At 43.1% G+C, this 26215-nt stretch overlaps 1 protein-coding gene across 10 annotated transcripts in view; it reads left to right on the forward strand.

Annotated features, from left to right (window-relative positions):
- chd6 (chromodomain helicase DNA binding protein 6) overlaps positions 1 to 22756 on the forward strand; it is a 103152-nt gene extending 80396 nt beyond the window's left edge. For 9 of the 10 annotated variants that reach the window (XM_064965453.1, XM_064965452.1, XM_064965446.1 and 6 more), the window contains exons 36-38: positions 4943 to 5086; positions 14949 to 15053; positions 15255 to 22756. In XM_064965453.1, coding sequence (XP_064821525.1) covers positions 4943 to 5086; positions 14949 to 15053; positions 15255 to 16346 — 1341 coding nt within the window. In that variant the 3' untranslated portion in view covers positions 16347 to 22756. The remainder of the gene's footprint in view (positions 1 to 4942; positions 5087 to 14948; positions 15054 to 15254) is intronic. The other variant, XM_064965454.1, reaches the window with a different exon arrangement.
- Positions 22757 to 26215: the final 3459 nt, after the last annotated feature.

Raw genomic sequence — 26215 nt, forward strand, 5'->3', positions numbered from 1 at the left:
ACCGTCATAGGATGCCAACAAGTCAGTTTGTCATATTTCTGCCTTGCTGGAGCTGCCCCGGTCAACTGTAAGTGCTGTTATTGTGACGTGAAAACATCTAAGAGCAACAACTGCTCAGCCGCGAAGTGGTAGACCACACAAGCTCACAGAACGGGACCGCTGAAACGCGTAGTGCGTAAAAATGGTCTATTCTTGGTTGCAACACTTACTACTGAGTTCCAAACTGCCTCTGGAAGAAACATTAGCACACAAACTGTTCGTCCGGAGCTTCATGAAATGAGTTTCCATAGCCGAGCAGCCGCACACAAGCCGAAGTTCACCATGCGCAATGCCAAGCATCTGCTGGAGTGGTGTAAAGCTCACCGCCATTGGACTCTGGAGCATTGGGAACGCGTTCTCTGGAGTGATGAATCACGATTCACCATCTGACACTCCAGCGGACAAATCTGGATTTGACGGATGCCAGGAGATCTCTACATGCCCCAATGCATAGTGCCAACTAAAGTTTGGTGGAGGAGGAATAATGGTTCAGGCTAGGACCCTTAGTTCCAGTGAAGGGAAATCTTAACTCTACAGCATACAATGACATTCTAGACGATTCTGTGCTTCCAACTTTGTGGCAACAGTTTGGGGAAGGCCCGTTCCTGTTTCAGCATGACAATGCCCCTGTACACAAAGCGAAGTCCATACAGAAATGGTTTGTCGAGATCGGTGTGGAAGAACTTCACTGGTCTGCACAGAGCCCTGACCTCGACAGCATCGAATGCCTTTGGGATGAATTGGAAAGCCGACTGCGAACCAGGCCTAATCGTCCAACATCAGTGCCTGATCTCACTAATGCTCTTGTGGCAGAATGGAAGCAAGTCTCAGCAACAATATTCCAACGTCTAGTGGAAAGTCTTCCCAGAAGAGTGGAGGCTGTTATAGCAGCAAATGGGAGACCACCTCCAACGAGCAGAAGTCCACATACATTTGGTCATGTAGTTTATATACACTGAACAAAAATATAAACGCAACATGGAAAGTGTTGGTCCCAAGTTTCATGACCTGAAATAAAAAGTCCCAGAAATTGTCCATACACACAAAAAGCTTATTTTTCTCAAATGATGTGAACAAATTTGTTTATAACCCTGTTATAATTTCTCCTTTGCCAAGATAATCCATCCACCAGGTGTGGAATATCAAGAAGCTGATAAAACAGCATGGTAATTACACAGTTGCACCTTGTGCTGTGAACAGTGAAAGACCATTTCTTTGATGTGCGCTTTTGTTACACAACACAATGCTGCGGATGTCTCAAGTTTTGAGGGAGCATGCAATTGGCATGCTGACTGCAGGAAAGTCCACCAGAGCTGTTGCCAGAGAATTGAATGTTCATTTCTCAACCATAAACTGCGTCCAATATTGTTTTAGAGAATTTGGCAGTACGTCCAACCGGCCACACAACCGCAGACTACTTCAGCCCAGTACCTCCACATCCGGCTTCTCCATCTGCGGAATCGTCTGAGGAGAGGGTGGAAGGAGGGGGGCCTGGCTACCAAGTCGGTGGGCTTATGGCCCATAAATTAGCCTGCAGCATACCACCCTGCATACCACTGCTGGCTTGCTTCTGAAGCTAAGCAAGGTTGGTCCTGGTCAGTTCCTGGATGGGAGACCAGATGCTGCTGGAAGTGGTGTTGGAGAGCCAGTAGGAGGCACTCTTTCCTCTGGTCTAAAAAAATGTATCCCAATGCCCCAGGGACACTGCCCTGTGTAGGGTGCTGTCTTTCGGATGGGATGTTAAACAGGTGTCCTGACTCTGAGGTCATTAAAAGATCCCATGGCACTTATCGTAAGAGTAGGGGTGTTAACCCCGGTGTCCTGACTAAATTCCCAATCTGGCCCTCAAACCAATTTGGTCACCTAATAATCCCCAGTTTATAATTGGCTCATTAATCCCCCTGCTCTCCCCTGTAACTATTCCCTAGGTCGTTGCTACAAATGAGAATGTGTTCTCAGTCAACTTACCTGGTAAAATAACAGATAAATAAATACATTCATTAGGCTCTAATTTTGTATTTCTTTTGACTGATTTCCTTGTGTACTGTAACTCAGTAAAAAAATATATAATTGTTGCATGTTGCGTTCATATTTTTGTTCAGTATAGTTAAATTCGATCTTTAGAAAGAGGGGCGCTGTGATACTATGGTTTTGTTTTGTATCTGGTACCAGAGCATTCCACGATGACATGGCTCTATATATAACTGAGCTATGCATTAAATCTGTTTTTGGTTTGGGTATCATTTTATTTTTTTTGTACCTTTTTTTTTTATTTAACTAGGCAAGTCAGTTTAGAACAAATTCTTATTTTCAATGACGGCCTAGGAACAGTTGGTTAACTGCCTTGTTCAGGGCAGAACGACAGATTTTTACCTTGTCAGCTCAGGGATTTGATCTTGCAACCTTTAGTGGCGTGTTTGGTGGATTATGTATGTCTGTTTGAAGAGTTTGCTAGATTATACAAGTGGGAGGGCATTTAAAACACACATGTTTCTTATTCAAGACTAGAAGAGAAGTAGTCGATTTCCCCTCAACCATGAAAGACTATCATGCATTTTGTTGATGTTAGTTCTGTGTGTGCAGTTAAGGGCAAGGAGTGCTGCTTTGTTTTGAGGAAACTGCAGCTATACCTGGGTTTTCTTTGCTGCACCTGACCATATTACCGGACAGTTAATGAAAATGAGACCAGATCAAAGCCTCAACAACTAGTACAAAAGAACATATATTTTTATAACAACTTAACTCTCCCCATCTTCACAACAACTTTGTCAATATGACTTGAACATGATAACTGACCATCCAGTGTTGCTCCTAGGAGTTCAACTTCTTGTTCAATGGTCACCCAATTAATGCACAACTTCAGTTGAGGTTTAGGTCTAAGAATGCTTTGAACCAAATACAATGCTTTTGATTTTATGCATTTAAGACCAATGTATTGTTAATTGCCCATTTTGACACTGACTGTAACTCCTTGCTAAGAGTCTCAGTGAGCTCACTGGCAGGTGCTGATGTGTACAGTCGTGGCCAAAGGTTTTGAGAATGATACAAATATACATTTTCACAGTCTGCTGCCTCAGTTTGTATGATGGCAATTTGCATATACTCCAGAATGTTATGAAGAGTGATCAGATGAATTGCAATTAATTGCAAATCCCCCTTTGCCATGCAAAATGTACTGAACCCCCCCCCCCCAAAAAAAAAAAAAAAACATTTCCACTGCATTTCAGCCACAAAGGACCAGCTGACAGTGATTCTCTCGTTAACACAGGTGTGAGAGTGTTGACGATGACAAGGCTGGAGATGTCACTCTGTCATGTTGATTGAGTTCGAATAACAGACTGGACGCTTCAAAAGGAGGGTGGTGCTTGAATCATTGTTCTTCCTCTGTCAACCATGGTTACCTGCCAGGAAACACGTGCCGTCATCATTGCTTTGCACAAAAAGGGCTTCACAGGCAAGGATATTGCTGTCAGTAAGATTGAACCTAAATCAACCATTTATCGGATCATCAAGAACTTCAACGAGAGCGGTTCAATTGTTGTGAAGAAGACTTCAGGGCGCTCGCATCACCAACACTGATGCACGAGCACACTTAACATCACTGACATGAATCATGTTTCCAAGACTTCAGGGTGCCCAAGAAAGTCCAGCAAGCGCCAGGACTGTCTCCTAAAGTTGATTCAGCTGCGGGATCGGGGCACCACCAATACAGAGCTTGCTCAGGAATGGCAGCAGGCAGGTGTGAGTGCATCTGCACGCACAGTGAGGCGAAGACTTTGAGGATGGCCTGGTGTCAGGAAGGGCAGCAAAGAAGCCACTTCTCTCCAGGAAAAACATCAGGGACAGACTGATATTCTGCAAAAGGTACAGGGATTGGACTGCTGAGGACGGGGGTAAAGTAATTTTCTCTGATGAATCCCCTTTCCGATTGTTTGGGGCATCCGGAAAAAAGCTTGTCCGGAGAAGACAAGGTGAGCGCTACAATCAGTCCTGTGTCATGCCAACAGTAAAGCATCCTGAGACCATTCATGTGTGGGATTCTTTCTCAGCCATGGGAGTGGGCTCACTCACAATTTTGCCTTTGAACACAGCCATGAATAAAGAATGGTACCAACACATCCTCTGAGAACAACTTCTCCCAACCATCCAGGAACAGTTTGGTAACGAACGATACCTTTTCCAGCATGATGGAGCACCTTACTATAAGGCAAATGTAATAACTAAGTGGCTCTGGGAACAAAACATCAATATTTTGGGTCCATGGCCAGGAAACTCCCCAGACCTTAATCCCATTGAGAACTTGTGGTCAATCCTCAAGAGGCGGGTGGACAAACAAAAAACAACAAATTCTGACTATCTCCAAGCATTGATTATGCAAGAATGGGCTGCCATCAGTCAGGATGTGGCCCAGAAGTTAATTGACAGCATGCCAGGGCAGATTGCAGAGGTCTTGAAAAAGAAGGGTCAACACTGCAAATATTGACTCTGCATCAACTTCCTGTAATTGTCAATAAAAGCCTTTGACACTTATGAAATGCTTGTAATTATACTTCAGTAGTCCATAGTAACATCTGACATAAATATCTAAAGACACTGAAAGCAGCAAACTTTGTGGAAATTAATATTTGTCATTCTCAACTTTTGGCCACAACTGTAGTGTGCAATTGTCAGCATACATAGTCATTTTAGCTTCTTGTAAGACAAATGGCAAATCATTTGTAAAAAATAGAGAAAAGTAGCTGCACAAGGAAACTGCCCTGAGGGATACTGCACTGTACATATCTGATGTTAGAGAAGCTTTCATTGATGAATACTCTTGAATTCTATTGGATAAGTAACTCTCCAACCACGTGATGACAGGTGATGTTGTAGTGTGCTGACCTTGCCAAATCTGGGGTTTCAGTCTCCTGGCGCAGCGATGTTGCACAGCTTTGTGGAGCGGCCCAAACAGCGGAGACATCGCTGCAAAGACCCCACCAAGCTGGACATCAACTCCCTAACAGGGGAGGAGAGGGTGCCCGTGGTCCACAGAAGCACTGGCCGCAGGGTAACCTTTTTGACACACAACCACACACCAACACTGATGCACGAGCACACTTAACATCACTGACATGAATCATGTTTCCATTCAACCATATGAGAGTAAAGTACCTGTCGGATAACAAAAACTTTTAGCGCAATGTTCCAATGTCTTTTTGGTCTCCTTTCTTTTGCTCCTGTGCTGTGTGCACTGTGCAACTTCCAACAGAATCGGTTGATTCCCCTTCTAACAATACCCTTTTTATGTCTCAACTCCCAGAACAGAGCAGACCCTAATAAAAATGGGAGTATCAGTGAACATGACTGGAATATTAATGCTCAGTTTCTGTCGCACGCAGCATTGCGCTACCACGCACTGCTAGCAGCATTTTAGCCACTTGATTTCAACATCTAAACTAAGTGAACAGGCCATTTTGTTCAAACATTTGCAGACCGACAGGATTCATAACAGTTCCACTGTTATACCTTTGTTAACAAGCAAATAGATCCAAGTTGGCTTTAAATTTAAAGATTAGCTGGCCACTCACTAGCATGTGGGCTTGTGCTTGAGAGATTGTTCATGAGACCTGTGTTAATTTTCTATAATTCCTACTACCAGAAGTTGGTCATTATTAGTGGATGTGCATGGTTCTGAAAAAAATACATTTTTATAGACATACTTGAAAGCCAGATCAGTCATTATTGCAGAAAAGTAGGTTACCTCCTAGAGTCCGTCTGCTCCCCCGCAAAAATATAATTAGCATAATGAAAGTTAAAGCTAGAGTGATCTGTTATTTTTTACATCGGCACCTGCCGATGTCGCACTTCTACATTTGCAGTGAAAGGTGACAGCTAGAGCGTCTATAGCGCCCAAACAGTTTGGGCTACGCAGTTAGTGCTAGGAAAAACTTTATGGAAGTATACAGTACCAGTCAAAAGTTTGGACACCTACTCATTCAAGAGTTTCTTTATTTTTACTATTTTCTACATTGTAGAATAATAGTGAAAGACATCAGGTCTATTAGATAACACATGGAATCATGTAGTAACCAAAAAAGTGTTAAACAAATCTAAATATATTTATATTTTTGATTCTTCAAAGTAGCCACCCTTTTGCCTTGATGACAGCTTTGCACAAATCAAGATGGTGCATTCGGAAAGTATTGAGACCCCTTGACATCTTCCACAATTTGTTACATTGATAGGATTTTAAAAATCATTCAAAAATGTTGTTTTTTTAAAAATTATAAATACCCCATAATGACAAAGATAAAACAGGTTTTTAGACATTTATGCAGATTCATTAAAAATAATAAACTGATCACATTTACATAATTATTCAAACCATTTACTCACTACTTTGTTGATGCACCTTTTGCAGCAATTACAGCCTCAAGTCTAATGGGTATATGATGCTGCAAGCTTGGCACACCTGTATTTGGGGAGTTTCTCCCATTCCTTTCTGCAGAACCTCTTAAACTCTGTCAGATTGGATGGGGAGCATCGCTATTTTTTGGTCTCCAGAGATGCTCGATCGGGTTGAAGTCCAGGCTCTGGCTGGGCCACTCAAGGACATTCAGATACTTGTCCCAAAACTACTCCTGCATTGTTTTGGTACCCTTCCCCAGATCTGTGCCTCGAAACAATCCTATCTCGGAGCTCTAAATCAAGTCCAATAATTGTATTTGTGGCCTCCCGGGTGGCGCAGTGGTTAAGACTGAGTTCGCGCCCAGGCTCTGTCGTAACCGGCCGCGACCGGGAGGTCCGTGGGGCGACGCACAATTGGCCTAGCGTCACCCGGGTTAGGGAGGGTTTGGCCGGTAGGGAAATCCTTGTCTCATCGCGCACCAGCGACTCCTGTGGCTGGCTGGGCACAGTGCGCGCTAACCAAGGTTGACAGGTGCACGGTGTTTCCTCCGACACATTGGTGCGGCTGGCTTCCGGGTTGGATGGCGCTGTGATGAGAAGCAGTGCGGCTTGGTTGGGTTGTGTATCGGAGGACGCATGACTTTCAACCTTCGTCTCTTCCAAGCCCGTACGGTGTTTGTAGCGATGAGACAAGATAGTAGCTACTAAAACAATTGGATACCACGAAATTGGGGAGAAAAAAAGGGGTAAAAAAAATAATAATAATTGTATTTGTCACATGCGCTGAATTACAGTGAAATGCTTATTTACAAGCCCTTAAAGCAACAATGCAGTTTTTATACAAAATAAGTGGTAAAATAATTATTAAAAAGCGAAAATAACGAGGCATACATACATACATACATACATACATACATACATACATACATACATACATACATACATACATACATACAGCGTCAATGTGCAGGGGCACAGGTTAGTCGAGGTAGTTGACGTAACATGTACATGTAGGTAGAGGTAAAGTGAATATGCGTAGACAATAAACAGAGTAGCAGCAGCGTAAAAATGGGGGGGTTAATGCAAATAGTCGGGCTAGCCATAATTTTTTATCTGTTCTTGAGTCTTATGGCTTGGGGATAATAGCTGTTAAGAAGCCTTTTGGACCTAGACTTGGAGCTCCGGTACCGCTTGCCGTGCGGTAGCAGTGCCTTGCCGTAGGAGGCCGAGCAGTTGCCATGCCAGGCGGTAATGCAACCACTCAGGATGCTCTTGATGGTGCAGCTGTAGAACTTTGAGGGTCTGAGGACCCATGCCAAATATTTTCTTTCTCCTGAGGGGGAATAGGCTTTGTCATACCCTCTTCACGACTGTCTTGGTGTGTTTTGGACCATGAAAGTTTGTTGGGGATATGGACACCAATGAACTTGAAGCGCTCAACCTGCTCCACTACAGCCTTATCGATGAGAATGGGGGATGCTCGGCCACCCTTTTCCTGTTGTCCACGATCATCTCCTTTGTCTTGATCACAGTGAGGGAGAGGTTGTTATCCTTGTACCACAATGCCAGGTCTCTGACCTCCTCCCTATAAGCTGTCTCATCGTTGTCTGTGATCATGCCTACCACTGTTGTGTCGTCTGCAAACTTAATGATAGTGTTGGAGTCATGCATGGCCATGCAGTCATGGGTGAACATGGAGTACAGGCGGGGGACTGAGCACGCACCTCTGAGGGGCCCCGTGTTGAGGATCAGCGTGGCAGATGTTGTTACCTACCCTTACCACCTGGGGGCGGCCTGTCAGGAAGTGTAGGATCCTGTTGCAGAGGGAGGTGTTTATTCCCAGGGTCCTTAGCTTAGTGATGAACTTTAAGGGCACTATGGTGTTGAACGCTGAGCTGTAGCCAATGAATAGTATTCTCACGTAGGTGTTGCTTTAGTCTAGGTGGGAAAAGGGCAGTGTGAAATGCAATAGAGATTGCATCATTTGGGGCTGTATGCAAATTGGAGTGAGTCTAGGGTTTCTAATGGTGTTGATGTGAGCCATTACCAGCCTTTCAAAGCACTTAATGAATACAGATGTGAGTGCTACGGGTTGGTAGTCATTTAGGCCAGTTACCTTGGTGTTCTTTGGCACAGGGACTATGGTGATCTGCTTGAAACGTGTTGGTATTACAGACTCGGTCAGGGACAGGTTAAAAATGTCAGTGAAGCCACTTGCCAGCTGGTCAGCGCATGCTCGGAGTACACTTCCTGATAATTTGTCTGGCCCTGCAGCCTTGAAAGTTGACCTGTTTAAAGTTCTTACTCAGATCGGCTACGGAGAGCGTGATCACACAGTCGTCCGGAACAGCTGGTGCTCTCATGCATGCTTCAGTGTTGCTTGCCTCGAAACGCGAATAGAAGTAATTTAGCTCGTCTGGTAGGCTCGTGTAAGTAGGCAGCTCACGGCTGTGCTTTCCCTTGCAGTCCGTAATAGTTTGCAAGCCGTGCAAGTTTGTAATCCATGACTTCTGGTTGGGCTATGTACGTAGAGTCACTGTGGGGATGATGTCATCGATGCACTTATTGATGAAGCCAGTGACTGATGTGGTGTGCTCCTCAATGCCATTGGAAGAATTCTGAAACATATTCCTGTCTGTGCTAGTAAAACAGTCTTGTAGCTTAGCATCTGTGTCATCTGACCACTTCTGTATTGCATGAGTCACTGGTACTTCCTGCTTTAGTTTTTTCTTGTGAGCAGGAATCAGGAGGGTAGAATTATGGTCAGATCTGCCAAATGGAGGGCGATGGAGAGCTTTGTACGCATCTCTGTGTGGAGTAAAGTTGGGTTTTCCCCCCCCCCCTCTGGTTGCAGATGTAACATGCTGGTAGAAATTAGGTAAAATTGTTTTGTTTCCCAGCATTAAAGTTCCCAACCACTAGGAGCGCCACCTCTGGATGAGCATTTACTTGTTTTCTTATGGCCGTATACAGCTCGTTGAGTGCGGTCTTAGTGTCAGCATCGGTTTGTGGTGGTCAATAGACAGCTATGAAAAATATAGTTCAAAACTCTCTTGATAAATATTGCGGTCTACAGCTTATCATGCGATACTTTACCTCAGGCGAGCAAAACATAGAGACTTCATTAATATTAGATTTCGTGCACCAACTGTTATTGTCAAATATACACAGACCGCCACCCCTTGTCTTACCGGAGGCAGCTACTCTATCTTGCCGATGCACGGAAAATCCAGCAAGCATGTCGTCATTCAGCCACGAATCGGTGAAACATAAGATATTACCGTTTTGAATTTCCCGTTGTTGGGATAGTCTTGATCAGAGCTCATCCAGTTTATTATCCAATGATTGCACATTGGCTAATAGGACTGACATTAGAGGCGGGTTACCCACTCTGATTCTTACAATGCACCCCGACCTACGACCCCTATATCTCTTGACTTTTCTTCATACAAATGACGGGGATTTGGGCCTTGTCCGGTGTCTGAAGTAAATCCTTTGCGTCCGACTCATTAAAGAGCAAAAATCTTTGTCCAGTACGAGGTGAGTAATCGCTGTTTTGATTATCAGAAACAATTTTTGGTCATAAGAGACGGTGGCAGAAACATTATGTACAAAATAAGTTAGAAAAAATACACAATAGCACAATTGGTTAGGAGCCTGTAAAACAGCAGCCATTCTACTACTGTACGGACACATTTTTTCGACCTCATTGCTTGGTTTTTGCTCTGACAATGTACTGTCAACTGTGGGACCTTATATGGACAGGTGTGTGCCTTTCCTCATGTCCAATCAATTGAATTTACCACAGGTGGACGCCAATCAAGTTGTTGAAACATCTCAAGGATGATCAATGGAAACAGGATGCACCTGAGCTCAATTTCAAGTCTCATAGCAAAGGATCTGAATACTTTTGTAAATAAGGTATCTGTTTTTTGTTATAATACATCTTCAGAAAAAACATTTTTTCGCTTTGTCATGAGGGGTTTTGTTGTATTTAAACCATTTTAGAATAAGGCTGTAATGTAACAAAATGTGGGAAAAGTCAAGGGGTCTGAGTACTTTCCCAATGCACTGTATATTGTGAATCGCCCATAAGTTTGAAAAAAATCAAGATACGATTTTCAAGCCATATCGCCCAGCCCTACGACAGGCCTGATGGAAACAATGTCATCAAATCAAAATACATTCCTCAGTGGTGGATAATGTTTTTGGTATGTGAATTAGATAAATTGCCTTCACTGTACTGTAACGGTTTTCTTTAGTTGAAGGAGAGGTGGACCAAAACGCAGCGTGGTGGTTATTCATGGTACTTTAATAAAGACTCTACACATGAACAGACTAACAAAACAATAAACGTGAAAACCTAAAACAGCCCTATCTGGTACAAAGACAGGAACAATCACCCACCAACACACAGTGAAACCCAGGCTACCTAAGTATGATTCTCAATCAGAGACAACTAATGACACCTGCCTCTGATTGAGAACCATACTAGGCCGAAACATAGAAATACCCAAATCATAGAAAAACAAACATAGACTGCCCACCCCAACTCACGCCCTGACCATACTAAATAATGACAAAACAAAGGAAATAAAGGTCAGAACGTGACATGTACTCCTTGACATTCTACATTTTGTTGTGTTGCAGCCTGAATTCAAAATGTATTAAATATGCCTTTTTTTATCTAACCAATCTACTACACACAGTACCCCATAATGACAAAGTAAAAACATATTTTTTGCAAACTTATTGAAAGTGAAATACAGATATATCTCATTTATGTATGTATTCATACCCAAGTCAATACTTTGTAGAATCACCTTTGGCAATGATTACAAATGTAAGTCTCTAGGATCTTTCCACACCTGGATTGTGCAACATTTGCCCATTATTCTTTCAAAATTCTTTAAACAAACCATTTTTTAAAACAACCATTTTCTGGGATTGCCATAGATTTTCGAGTCCTGTCAAAACTGTAACTCAGCCATTCAGTAACATTCACTGTTTTCTTGGTAAACAATTCCAGTGTAGATTGGTCTTGTGTTTTAGATTATTGTCCTGCTGAACAGTGAATTAATCTCTGTTTGATGAAAAGCAGACTGAATCAGGTTTTCTGCTTGTAATTTGCCTTTGAATAGCTCCATTCCATTTATTTTTTATCTTGAGAAACTCCCCACGATTACAGGCATAGTCATAACATGATGCAGCCACCAATATGCTTGAAAATATGCAGAGTGGTACTCCGTAATGTGATGTATTGGATTTGCCCCAAACATAACACTTTGTATTCAGTTTATTGCTTTGACACATTTTTTGCTATATTACTTTATTGCCTTGTTGCAAACAGGATGCATGTTATGGAATATTTTTATTCTTCCTTTTCACTGTCATTTAGGTTAGTATTGTGGCGCAACTACAATGTTGTTAATCCATCCTCAGTTTTCTCCTACCACAGCCTTAAAGTCACCATTTGCCTCATAGTGAAATCCCTGAGTGGTTTCTTTCCTCTCCGGCAACTGAGTTAGGAAGAACACCTGTATCTTTGTGGTGACTGGGTGTATTGATACACCATCCAAAGTGTAATTAATTACTTTACCATGCTCAAAGGGATATTTAATGTCTGCTTTTCAAATGTTTTACCCATCTACCAATAGATGTCCTTTTTGCGAGGCAATGGAAAACCTCCCTGCTCTTTTTGGTTGAATCTGTGTTTGAAATTCATTGCTTGACTGCGGGACCTTAAAGATAATTGTATGTGCGGGGTACAGAGATGAGGATGTCATTCAGAAATCATGTTAAACACTATAATTGCACACAGAATGAGTCCATGCAACTTATTATGTGACTTGTTAAGCAAATGTTTACTGCTGAACTTATTTAGGCTTGCCATAACAAAGGGGTTGAATACTTAGTGACTTAAGACATTTCAGCTTTTCTGTTTAATTTGACTGGCAAAAAAATGAAATAAAAAAAATACATCCACTTTGACATTATGGGGTATTGTGTGTAGGCGAGTGACAACATAATCTCTAATCTCAAAATCTCTTTAATCTATTTTAAATTCAGGCTGTATCACAAAATGTGGGAAAAGGGGTGAAAACTTCCTGAAGGCACTGTATGTGACAAATGGCAGTGGAAATACTTTTTTGCGCAAATGTTAATAGAATAACCATGTCACACTAAACTTGCAGTCATGTGATGTTGCGTGTTCCTCCCACAATTACTTTTTACATATTTTATGTTAGAGCCTTATTCTAAAATGGATTAAATAAATAAAAATCCTCATCAATCTACACACAATACCGCATAATGACAAAGTGTAAAAAAGGTTTAGACATTTTTGCAAATGTATTACAATTTGTTTAAATGATTTATTTACATAAGTATTCAGACCCTTTGTTATGAGACTCGAAATTAAGCTCAGGTGCATCCTGTTTCCATGGATCTTCCTTGATGTTTCTACAACTTGATTTGAGTCCACCTGTGGTAATTTCAATTGATTGGACATGAAAGGCACACACCTGTCTATATAAGGTCCCACAGTACATGTCAGAGCAAAAACCAAGCAATGAGGTCGAAGCAACTGTCCGTAGAGCTCCGAGACAGGATTTGGTCGAGGCACAGATCTGGGGAAAGGTACCAAAAAAATGTCTGCGGCATTTATTTATTTTTTACCTTGGCAAGTCAGTTAAGAACAAATTCTTATTGTCAATGACGGCCTAGGAACAGTGGGTTAACTGCCTGTTCAGGGGCAGAACGACAGATTTGTACCTTGTCAGCTCGGGGGTTTGAACTTGCAACCTTCTGATTACTAGTCCAACGCTCTAACCACTAGGCTACGCTGCCTTGTCAGCTTGAGGGTTTGAACTTGCAACCTTCCGGTTACTAGTCCAACGCTCTAACCACTAGGCTACGCTGCCGCCCCGATGTCCTGAGTTCATATTTCCCTCGATCCTGACTAAAGTGACCAAGAACACAGTGGCCTCCATCATTCTTAAATGGAAGAAGTTTGGAACCACCAAGACTCTTCCTAGAGCTGGCCGCCCAGCCAAACTGAGCAATCGAGTTAGAAGGGCCTTGATCAAGGAGGTGACCAAGAATGGTTACTCTGACACAAGAATGGTTACTCTGACAGAGCTCCAGAGTTCCTCTGTGGAGGTGGGAGAACCTTCCAGAAGTGCCACCATCTCTGCAGCACTCCACCAATAAAGGCCACCAATCAGGCCTTTATGGCAGAGTGGCCAGATGGAAGCCACTCCTCAGTAAAAGGCACATGACAGCCCGCTTAGAGTTTGCCAAAGGGCATCTAAAGGACTCTCAGACCATGAGAGCGTCATGCTGTGGGGATGTTTTTCCGCGGCAGGGACTGGGAGACTAGTCAGGATCGAGGGAAATATGAACTCAGGACCTCAGACTAGGGGCAAAGGTTCACCTTCCAATAGGATAACGACCCTAAGCACACAGCCAAGACAATGCAGGAGTGGCTTCGGGTCAAGTCTCTGAAAGTCATTGTGTGGCCCAGTCAGAGCCTGGACTTGAACCCGTTCGAACATCTTTGAAGAGACCTAAAAATAGTTGTGCAACGATCCTCCCCATCCAACCTGACAGAGCTTGAGAGGAATTGCAGAGAATAATGGGAGAAACTCCCCAAATACAGGTGTGCCAAGCTTGTAGCATCATACCCAAGAAGACTCAAGGCTGTAATTGCTGCCAGAGGTGCTTCAACAAAGTACTGAGTAAAGGGTCTGACTACTAATGTAAATGTGATATTTCAGTTTTTTATTTGTAATGCATTTGCAAAATGTTATAAAAACCTGTCTTTGCATTGTAGTTATGGGGTATTGTGTGTCAATTGATGTGGGGGGGAAAACTATTTAGAATAAGGCTGTAACGTATAAAAATATGGAAAATGTCAAGGGGTCTGAATACTTTCCGAATGCACTGTTCAGTTTATTAGGCTGCAGAGGAAATAAGAACTTCCCAGGGTGGTGAAAGTGCACGCTGAGCAGAATGGTCTTCATTTGTATGATGGTGGCGGTGTTTGGCTGCCAATTGACAAATACAAATTATCTTGCTCTTATCCATAATTTGATCACCCTCTGCATTGTATCCTTTCTGGAAATTGTTAGCTACACCATACCAGAGTTGGCACATTTGTTGTTTGTGGCAAAACCATCAACTGTTAAAAAATAGGATGGAAACTCATAACTTGTTTTTTATTTGGTAAATGAGGAGTTATTATACGATACAAAGTTATTTGGTGGAAACTTTACAATATTCGCTTGAAAATCTAGCTACTTAAACAGGTGAATGAAGACACTTCTCCCCACCCAACTGTACTACTTCACATTGATCAAATACACTCCTTTGATAAGACATAACTTTCAGGAATTTGCATGAAATGTCATGCTTGACTTGCTTTGACAAGATTACAACCTGAATTACACACAAATGCATCAGTTATATTTATGGTATGTGTGTGTACAACTGATTAAGGGCTGTATATTCCTGTTCTGTAGCTTGGGGGTGCTATGGCTCCAGCAATCAAGGAGCTCTCCCGATGGCTGGACGCGAATACTGAGTACTACGTGGCACCCGACTGGGCAGATGTTGTGAAACACTCTGTGAGTAGCATGGAATTTTCACTCTCTCTCATCCATACAAGTGTCTCATCAAATAGTTTCATTAGAATGCCATTTTTAATTTGGCATTTGTACATCTTGAGTAGCACAGACAGTTCTCAGAACCTACTGCCTTACAAAAAGTACAGATGTCCTTCAAAACACTTCCTGCATTTTCCTCAAGCTAATGCCTTGTGTTTCCAGGGCTTTCTTCCCGAGGGAAAGTACACGCGCATACTCACAGAGCCCGTGTGCCGTGACCAAGGGCCCCGCCGCCGGGGCCGTCGTCCTCGCAGCGAGATGCCCAAGCCCCTCCTCTCGGAGTCACCCATGGGCCCACTCTTCATGAACGGCAGCCTGATCGGCAGCATGGACTTGGTCAGCCTCCAGAACCTCCGCAATGTCCAGGGCATCCCACTCACGGGCCTGATGGGATTCCCCCATGGCTTCGCCGTGTCCGCTGGTGAAGATGCCAAGAACGGCCTGAGCATGCTTCCCATGATGCTCCACGGCATACATGGCTCCCCCCACATGTTCAGTGTTCAGGGGCTGATGGGGCAGCCGCCCACAAGCTCCGCTCCCACCTCCTCAGCGGCTGCAGTTAGCACCACTACGGCTTCCTCCACGGCCAGTAGCCCCTCACGAGGCCCCAGCCAGGCGTCTTCGAGCACACAGGCAGATGGCTCCGGCATGCAGTCTGACGGAGAGAGAAAGAGGGAGGACAAGCAGTCGACAGAGGAAAAGCAGCTAGGTGCGATAGGCAGCCACAGCATCGCAGCCATCACCACTGCGGCGGCCAGCAGCAGCAGTGGCGTCAGCAGTAGCAGTGGCAGCCACCTGGCCTTCAACCCTTTCCTTGTTCCAGGGTTGTCCCATGGACTGCTGTACCCCCACATGTTCCTCCCACATGGGGGCATCATGGCGCTGCCAGGCATGCAGCCCACAGAGTCCTCCGGCAGCCCTAAGAGGAAGAAGAAAAGAACAAGGGAGGAAGGGGTGGTGGAGGAGGCAAGCAGCCACTTACAGACAGACAGTGGGCCTCCGAAAACACCCAGCGATGGTCAGACTGGGGAGAGTACGGTTGACCAGGCCGGGCCGGAGGCTAGGGAGCATCAGATGGAGGACAACGTTCAGGAGGAGGTCACGGGACACGACTCCCATGAGTCTCCAGAGGTCAACCCAGAGAAGAGCATTGAAGAGGAGAGAGAAACAAAGGAGAATAGAGTGATGGAGGAGGAAAAACTGCCTGGAGATGAGGAGGAGAGAGAGCCAAGGAGGGCACAGGATTCACAATAGACATCTCCCTCTTTCTTACCGTGCAAAAGTGTAAAGTTTGTGGTGTGTAAGTTAATGTTCCTGTAAAGACTTTTATTATCCACTTAATGTTTATAGAGCTCCTGCCCTGTAGCAAACTTGTGATTATGTTATACTGTATATACCCACACATGCTCCATTCAAGAACTTCATGAAAGTGATGGACACTCCTGCATGCAAACACACACTTGCAAGCAACTGAAGGGAGGACCTGCTAATCAGTATTACATGGTTGTCACAGATCAAGCAGCCTTGACGGTCTGCTGTATCATGATCGTGGCACTTTAAAGCTGCAGTATGTAACTTTTTGGGCAACCTGACCAAATTCACATAGAAATGGGAGATATAGATCTGTCATTGTCATTGAAAGCAAGTCTAAGAAGCGGTAGATCTGTTCTGTGCACTACTTCTATGCTCCCCGTTCTTAAGTTTTGTTTTTTGCGTCTTTTATTTTGTTTTGTACACCAGCTTCAAACAGCTGAAAATAAAACATTTTTGGTTATTGAAAGTACACTATCGTTCAAAAGTTTGGGGTAGAAATGTCCTTGTTTTTTAAATAAAAGTGCAGTATTGACATTGTTAATGTTGTAAATTACTATTGTAGCTGGAAACGGCTGATTTAAAAATATATATATAAAAACATTTATGGAATATCTACATAGGCGTACAGAGGCCCATTATCAGCAACCATCACTCCTGTGTTCCAATGGCACGTTGTGTTAGCTAATCCAAGTTTATCCTTTTAAAAGGCTAATTGATCATTAGAAAACCCTTTTGCAATTATGTTAGCACAGCTGAAAACACAGGAGTGATGGTTGCTGATAATGGGCCTCTGTACGCCTATGTAGATATTCCATAAAAATAAGCAGTTTCCAGTTTCCAGCTACAAAAGTCATTTACAACATTAAATGTAATGTCTACACTGTATTTCTGATCAATTTGTTATTTTAATGGTCAGCTTTTCTTTCAAAAACAAGGACATTTCTAAGTGACCCCAAACTTTTGAACGGTAATGTATATTTCACAGCGGTTTAGATTGATCAATGATTCTGTACACAATACATTGCTTGTTTTGTCACGTAAATGGAAATTAGACAAACTATTAGAATTTTAGCAAACCGAAAATGGCGGAGCAATTTCTGCGTATTACACCATTTTAAGACGCTGGTTGCTAAAAGGTGAATCTGGGGGAGGATGTGTAAATATTTTTTCCAACCAAAATATGCTGACAGCACTCTTGGGTTCAAAGGCAGCTACAGTATAGGGCTCGGTTGTGTTCATTAAAAGGCACGCAATGGGAAAACATTGTAAAACATTTTGCAGTGGAAAATGAAAATGAGCGTTTCTTATCGGACAAGTCCAGGTATTCCCTCCCTGTATGTCCGTTTTGTTTTAATCCATTTTGTTGCCTAATGAACAAACCAGAATGATGTAGCTGCCCAGGGACTACTGACCCCTCAGTTTCCTTGGTGTTAACAGGATTATATGAATATCCCCCTAAAATTGTTTCACATCCTAAAGCCTGAAACTAATGGCAATTTGAATTGACGGTCCTTCAAAATGTGTTTAATATAATAATTCATGAATAATTATATCATTTTAAAAGCAATGCGTGCAAGGTCACTTGCAGCCCCAAGGTGTACTGCTGCAAGTAAGTTATTAATAGGACAGTTTTGTCCATCCCTATTTGTTTTATTGTTGCTGCTTTGTAAAAAAAAATATTAAAAAAAAGACAAATTTTGAGAAAACAATGTTACTATACCCGATCGAGAGAACACATTGAGTACAACAAAAACATATATATATATATGTGTGTATGTTGTCAGTGTATATATATATATATTAAACGGAAGGCAAAGAACAATCCTGAGGTTTGATAATGTTTTTTTTTTTTAATGTTATTTTCACACAATAGCCACTTTGAAGGAGGACCTATTTCCAGTCTCACTGGGACTACTAGTCATGTTATTAGGTGGGCAATAGCTTGGGACTTGGTCAGCTGTGCCAGTGTGCGGGAGCAGTGAAGAGGTGCCATAGACAAATCTGTCACAGAGGGCTCTGTTGAGAGCCAGTGCCTCACCGTTGAGGGACAAGCACACAGAGGGTATTCTAGGGGAGAGGGGGGTATGCAAAATGAATCTGTCCATTGCCATCTGTCTGTGTTAGGGAAAAGTTTGTCATTTGATCAGATAGATACTGTGTGCAAAGCAGTCGCAGAGTGCCTCGTTGTTTTAAAGGGTTCGTGGTCTCCTTTTCTTTCCTCAGATGCATTTTAAACTCCTGTAGACTAGCTCATATTAATATTTTTTTTAAATGTAAATCTATTTAGCTGTATATTGCTGTTACTTTTTGTTTACAAGCACATCACATTTTTAGTTTACGACATATTGGGGCAAATAGCTACTAGCTTCAGTACCAGTGTTTTCTTGTATTTCACAAAAATTGGTTCTGTGAAAGTTCCCAGAACATTCGTTAGGTTGCGGCAAATGTTCTCATAAGACAAAAACTGTACAGTTATGCTGAGGATTATACAATGTTTGTATAAAACATTCGCCTGATGTTGCAAGAACGTTCCTAGAACGTTGAGTTCTCATCATTCCCAGAACATTGAGTTCTCATTCATCCCAAAAACATTAACAGAATGTTTTTGGGATGTTATCATCCTAATAATAGATAAAACCCTAACTCGAACTTAATGGGAATCTTTGCTAATGTTCTGGAAATCTTCACGGTTTTCTGGGTATACTGTACTGTACTACACTAAATGGATGCAAAAGCAGATTTTAATCTAAATTTCGTAACAGGGTCTGTTTTTTTATGGGGGGGTTATGTTTAAGACTTCGCTTCTAAGCGTAACAACTTCTGACTTCACATTTTGTTTGTTTTCTAATATGAAAACAATTTTTGCACAGTGTCCTTTTAGTGACTGTTTACCTGTATTCTGCCTATTAATCTTTTATTTGTGTGCGTGGATGTGCACACTTATACAACCTGGCCCGTGGGGGACATTTCCTTGTTGAGCTGTATTTCTAGCTCGTGTTGCTTTAGCGTCAAATTTCTTCGTCGAAAGACATTATTTTTGCCTTGTCACAACTTTACTATATAATTTATTTGTTTTGCTTTGCCAAACCTTCACCAAATATGACACTTCTTTTTTTTTTTACTTTGTTGATTATATTAAAAGTAAAATGCCTTATTTAGCTAGTGTTTTATATATGGATGTTTTGTTACATCTCCATATTGGAAATTATATATAGCAACGTATTTTGTTTGTTTTAAAATGCCCCTTGAATTGTATGCATACATGAAAAACCAAGATTTGGACTTAGTGTGGCATCAGTCAGTGCATTGTTATGAGATAATCTTCCAATGTTGTTTTCATGGTCCAAATCAAAAAGTTATTCAATCAATCATAAAAAAGCACAATATGGAGAACAACAAATTACTTTTCTCATCAGTGCCTCTGAGGTTTGATATTTTCCTCATTTGTCAAACTTCCGCTGATTACATGTATGTACAATGCATATGGAAATGAATCAGAACCCTTCCTTTTTCCACATTTTGTTACATTACAGCCTAATTCTAAAATTGATCGGATGTATTCTTTTGTCATCAATCTACACATAATGGATGCCCCAAAATGACAAAGCAACAACAGGTGCATCCTGTTTCCATTGATCATCCTTGAGATGTTTCTATAACTTGATTGGAGTCTACTTGTGTTAAATTCAATTGATTGGACATGATTTGGAAAGGCACACACCTGTCTATATAAAAGGTCCCACAGTTGACAGTGCATGTCAGAGCAAAAACCAAGCCATGAGGTTGAAGGAATTGTCCGTAGAGTTCCGAGACAGGATTGTGTCGAGGCACAGATCTGGGGAAGGGTACCAAAAAATGTTTGCAGCATTGAAGGTCCCCAAGAACACAGTGGCCTCCATCATTCTTAAATGGAATAAGCTTTGAACCACCAAGACTTTTCAAGAGATGGCAAACTGAGCAATCGTGGGGAGAAGGTCCTTGGTAAGGGAGGTGGTAAACCCGATGGTTACTCTGACATAGGTCCTCTGTGGAGATGGGAGAACCTTCCAGAAGGACAACCATCTCTGCAGCACACACCAATCAGGCCTTTATGGTAGAGTGGCCAGATGGAAACCACTCTTCAGTAAAAGGCATATGACAGCCTGCTTGGAGTTTGTTAGAAGGAACCTAAAGGTCTCTCAGGCCATGAGAAACAAGATTCTCTGGTCTAATGAAACCAAGATTTCTGAATGTCAAGTGTCACGTCTGGAGGAAACCTGGCACCATCCCTACGGTGAAGTATGGTGATTGCAGCATCATGTTGTGGGGATTTTGTTCAGCAGCAGGGACTGAGAGACTGGTCAGGATCGAGGGAAAGATGAACGGAGAAAAATAGAGAGAGATCTTTGATGAAAACCTGCTCCAGAGCGCTCAGACCGGGGCGAAGGTTCACCTTCCAACGGGACAACAACCTCAGCACACATCCAAGACAATGCAGGAGTGGCTTCAGGATAAGTCTTTGAATGTCTTTGAGTGGCCAGATCCCAGACTTGAACCCAATCGAACATCTCTGGAGAGACCTGAAAATATCTGCAACGACTCTCCCGATCCAACCTGACAGCACTTGAGAGGATCTGCAGAGAAGAATGGGAGAAACTCCCCAAATACAGGTGTGCCAAGCTTGTAGCATCATACCCAAGAAGACTTTAGGCTGTAATTGCTGCCGAAGGTGCTCCAACAAAGAGCCGTGTATAAATGGTCTGAATACTTATGTAAATATGATTTGTGTTTTTTTTTATTATAAATGTGCAAACATTTCTAAAAACCTGTTTTTGCTTTCTCATTATGGGGTATTGTGTGTAAATTGATGAAAAGCGGAACAACAATTGAATCAATTTTAGAATAAGGCTGTAACGTAACAAAATGTGGAAAAACTCAGGCCTGAATAGTTTCCGAATGCTCTGTATATCCAGGCCGAAGTTACTCATGCATAAACATCCCTGAACGTATTCAAACCTCATGTCATGTAATCAATGTGAAGGATACCATGCAATTCCTGATTGATCATGTCTGATAAGTGGCCCCTTATTTCACTCAAACGACACGTTTTTCACATGCTTATATTCACATGAGGCCTTCAGTTTTCGTAAGGAGGTCAGGGGAACACAGTATGTATACAACTGAAGTGGGTGTGATGTTAACCTATGATCATCCAATTGTAGACATATTCAGCATGTTGGATCCAATATTCCACTAACATTTGCTGAGCAATGTGTATTCAGATAGACAAGCAAACTGTTTTGGGGAAACAAGTAATATCCAACTCGTTAGTTTAATTGATCAATCTTATAATCTCATCAACACACCAGCCCACACCTATTTCCTATTACTTTGCTTGTATGTGAAAACTTGGAAAAACAACTAATTGGTGCAGTTGAAGGTCAATTAATATTTATTCAGTCTTCATGTCATAAATGTTTTTACTGTGTGTTTTCTTTTCAGTTAGTCTTTGGTAATTTATGGTAAAGTCAGATTGATTTCAAGCATGTATCTCATATGTATTTATTGTACAAGTCTTATCTAAGCATTTTCATGTTTATGCCTGGTTTGTAACGTCAAAGGGTTCAGAGGGACAACAGTCCCGCTTCTAAGGCTTGCTGGCTCTTTTCAAATTGTAGAATGTGTATTGTATCTTTTTGCCATCACCTGCGGCAAGAATAGTTGAAAAAACAAATGACAACTCGATTTCCTGAAAAAAAGTGTAATGCACTTAACGTGCCATAGATTGTGGGTCATTGGGATGGGGTCAGTTGTATCCATGTGAACTTTGGGCTGAATTGTACTATAACCTATTTCTGCTGTCAGGTCAGACACTAGGTGTCAGACCCTATACATAAATTCTGTAAAGTATTTGCACTTCAGGGGAAATATACAGGCTCTGGCTTGCCAATACCATGCTGTGTGTGTTGTGATTGCATGCCTGGACATGCTGGTTATATAGGCCCTGACAATTGCCACAATCCAAGTTACAGAGATGGCAGACCACTCTGACTGTGTGTGTCTGCATGCACGCTTCAAGGTTCTGTTCAACAGCTGCTTGAATAAGGACCTTTGACAGATTAGGACATTCATTTTCAGCTCATGCAGTCAAAGCCAGCGTTCACTAAATGGGTGTACTGAAGCTCTAGCTACATTGTGGGAATATCATGCTACAAAACAAAAGTACTGTCTGACATCGGCAACATTCACAGTTGTGGATTACATTTTTTTTTTTTGAAATAGGTCCAATATTCCCATATGGACCAATCACTTAACTCAAAACATGGTATGTGATATTTTATTGTGCAATAAAAGATTACTTTCAACTTTCATCAAGTGAAGGGGTATTCATTTCTCATCATACTGATAGCAGCAGCTAGCCTGGCTGACGCACGACCCACGTGACTAACACAGTGAACTCAAGTCAGGAAGACTCTTAAGAGCATGGCTCAAAAGTATCTCTGCTGGGGTGCATTCATTACAGAAACCGTTTAAGAACCAAATGGAGAAAACGAAATGGGGAGGGACCTACCTAAATTTGTCTAATAGAAACTTGTTTGCGTTTTCCGTTTGTTGCAAAACATTTGATCTCAATAGAGTTGCAAAGGATTTTGCAACCGAATCGGCGTAATGATTATACCCATGGTGTCAGCCAAAGCAGCAACTACACAGATGGAACAATGAGACAAATGTTTCACCGGATGTATAAATCTGAAGCATCTGGCTGGTATTTAAAATCACCACCAAATTTTCTCATCGATGAAACATTTGATCTCAATACTGTTCTGTTTCGAAAACCAAAATATGTTAAAAGAAGTGGACTAAGTTTTGTAGACTTTACCGTTTGCCAAAGTTTTTTTTAAATCTTATAGGTTTTGTCTATGCGACTCTTCATCAGGTAAAGTCACTTTTTGTGTATTTTGAAGCATTTATGTAATAAGAAAAGCACAAAGGCTTCATAAAGGTTATGTTCAGTGACATCTCTGAACAAAACGTTATTTCCCTTATGCCTGTGTTAACCACAGACCTTATTCTCAACATTTATCCCAAAACCTTTCCCCATAGGGATGGTTGAATGAACCAGAGGTAACTCATTTCCAGGTTTTAGGACTACAAAATGATGTCACTCGTCATTCCTAATTCTCCAATGGGCGCGCAATATAGGCTATTTAGTGTGGTTTCCAGGCCTCGAATTTCCCGGTGGCATACCGTTGATGCCGCCTTGCGTGGCCAGAATTCCCCCTAAAAGAAATCCATGCCTCGTGACCGCTGTGCCCTTGGGCTGAATATAATTATACACCGAACAAAAATATAAACGCTACAGTGTTGATCACATTTTTCATGAGCTGAAATGAAAGATCCATAAAATTTTCCATAAAATTCGCAAAGCCAATGAGACAGCCGCTATTTTGAAAGTGGTCTACCCAGTGCACTAGCACCGTGACACACAAACAATTGAGGTGATGACCTAATCATCGTTGTGCACTGCACGTAGCACGCCAAGGCGCTCTACAAACTCCTTGATGGTGGCAGGTGAGCACTGTTTGTCAAGTATGAACTGTAAGAAAGAATGCACACTCTCAACCTGACAGCACACGGGGTCCACATTCTCTGTGGCACACTATTGTGAAAACTATCTATCTGCTGGCATACTGCCGCCTAAGACGTTGCGTCCTCTCGAAGTGGAATTGGCCATGATGGCACAATCAACATTTGAGTCATCTCCGCATACCACGGATCCCCTGGGTGATCGGGGGCTATCAATATGATTGACAGCCCTCCTGTTCTCACGCAGGCTAGCAGTGGGAGAATGCAGGAGAGCGGTGGAAATGCGTACAGGAGAACGTCTGTCCACTGGTGAGCAAAAGCGTCTATCCATAGTGGCGGTTCATCCTGGGCTCGTAGAGAAAGGCATAGGGGACATTGCACATTTACACATGACGCGAACACATCCACCTTCTCCTGAATCTTTGTCATATTTGGAGAACGTCGGGGTGCAGTTGCCACTCGTCGTCTCAGGGACCCCCTCGAGACATGAGGGCTCTTGAGACCCAAAAGTGTAATGATGGAGTGCGCCGTCACCATGTGATTCGGATAAAACCTTCTTAGGGATAGCAGCCCGTCGAGGATCCGAAATTCGAACCTTCATAGTCCTCGTGTCTAGTTGTAATCAATCCCAGGTAGACAATCTGCTGACTGGGCCAGGGTGCACTCTTTTCCCAATTCACAGCGAACCCCACATGTGTGAGATGAATCACTGTCTGTGTCGTGTGTGATCGCCAGCTCTGCTGACGGGGTCAAGACCAGTAGGCCGTCTAGGTAGACTAGTAGCCTTATCCCCTGACGGCGCAATGGTTCCAATGCCGCCTCCACACATTTGGAAAAGGTGCAAGGTGCCAGGGCGTACCCGAATGGCATTCTTGCATACTCGTACGCCAGCCCTTGAAAGGCGAAACGCAGAAACTTCCTGTGATGCGGATGGACCGGCACATGAAAGTATGCGTCCTTTAGGTCTATGCTTACACAAAAGTCCCTGTTGTGAATACGTTCCAGAGACGTTTTGTCGTAAGCATTCGGAAGGGCCGTTTGGCTCCACTCTCGTTGAGAGTGCATAAATCCAATGTTGGCCTCGGTCGGTCTTTTTTGGCCCTAGGAAATAGGGCGAATATAGCCCGCTGTTCCTTTGCTCTTGGGGAACTACTGTGACCTCCTCCTTTACCAAAAGTTCCATAATCTCTTTCACAAGAGCTACTTTCTCTGGCGTCTTCTTCACCGTCTCTACCACACCCGAAAACTAGGGCTTCTCCAGCATCCGACTTAGCTGCACCCACTCCTCCTGGCTTCGTTGCCACTCCCAATAGTGCTCTGAGAGCGGGAGAGCGCGAAGCTGTGGTACAGACAGTAGGAAGGACCTGTATTCCTCTATGACCCAAGCCGCCGCTGTCCCCCAACACTGAAGTGGTGGGACAGTCCAGGGTGGGCCCCCTTTGAAAGGGGGAGGGAATACTAATGCCTTCTGTGAGAATCGGGTGCGCCGACACTTCGGTTATACGTGTAACCTTGTGGTGCCAGCCCTCCGTGAACGCAGCACGGGTCTGAGCTACACTAACTGAGGCGTCTGCCTCATGACAGTGATTGTGTCACCGGCCCAACATGGGGTTGTGTACGCAGCTGCTCTTTAAACCCTTAGCTACTTCACTCCTAAGAGTGTGTAGTGTCGGGTTTTTATGAGGTATAGCCTGACGGCTCATTAAGAGCGTCCATCTTGCTTTCCTCATGTCATTCCCACTAACAACGTCCTTCTGTGTGTGCTCAGCTACGCACCCATTGTGGGCTGTGGGTGGTGAGAGGAAGAGAGAGAGAAAGAGAAGGCATCCGAGCGGTCTCAGTATTCTTTATTAACCACAGACACACTGACTCCACCATCCCTTTGCAGGGGTGGGGGATGAACAGTAAGCGCCGTCACATGAAGTGCTGCGCACTCTTCCGTCCTCTCCCTCTCGTTCCATCATGGTCGTAGTCTCTTCTGACTGCCTCTCGGCTGCCAGGGCAACGAAATGAACACCTCTCCTGTCGGTTGAGCTGCCGTCTTCTCTGGTGCTGCCGGAGGTGCGGGGCCGGTCTCTGTACACCAGTTGTTGCTGCTCGATGGGCTCTCCATCTGGCCATAGACCCGGGTCTACTGGAGACGGTGGAGAGCGGGCCCCGCCCCTCCAATGGCAGGTGTCTAGACTGCTGCTTAATCTCCTCCTCAAGCTTGCCAAAATGCGCCGTCACATCTTTGAAGGCGC

The sequence above is a fragment of the Oncorhynchus masou genome, chromosome 5, assembly GCF_036934945.1.
Source record: "Oncorhynchus masou masou isolate Uvic2021 chromosome 5, UVic_Omas_1.1, whole genome shotgun sequence".
Taxonomy (NCBI): domain Eukaryota; kingdom Metazoa; phylum Chordata; class Actinopteri; order Salmoniformes; family Salmonidae; genus Oncorhynchus; species Oncorhynchus masou.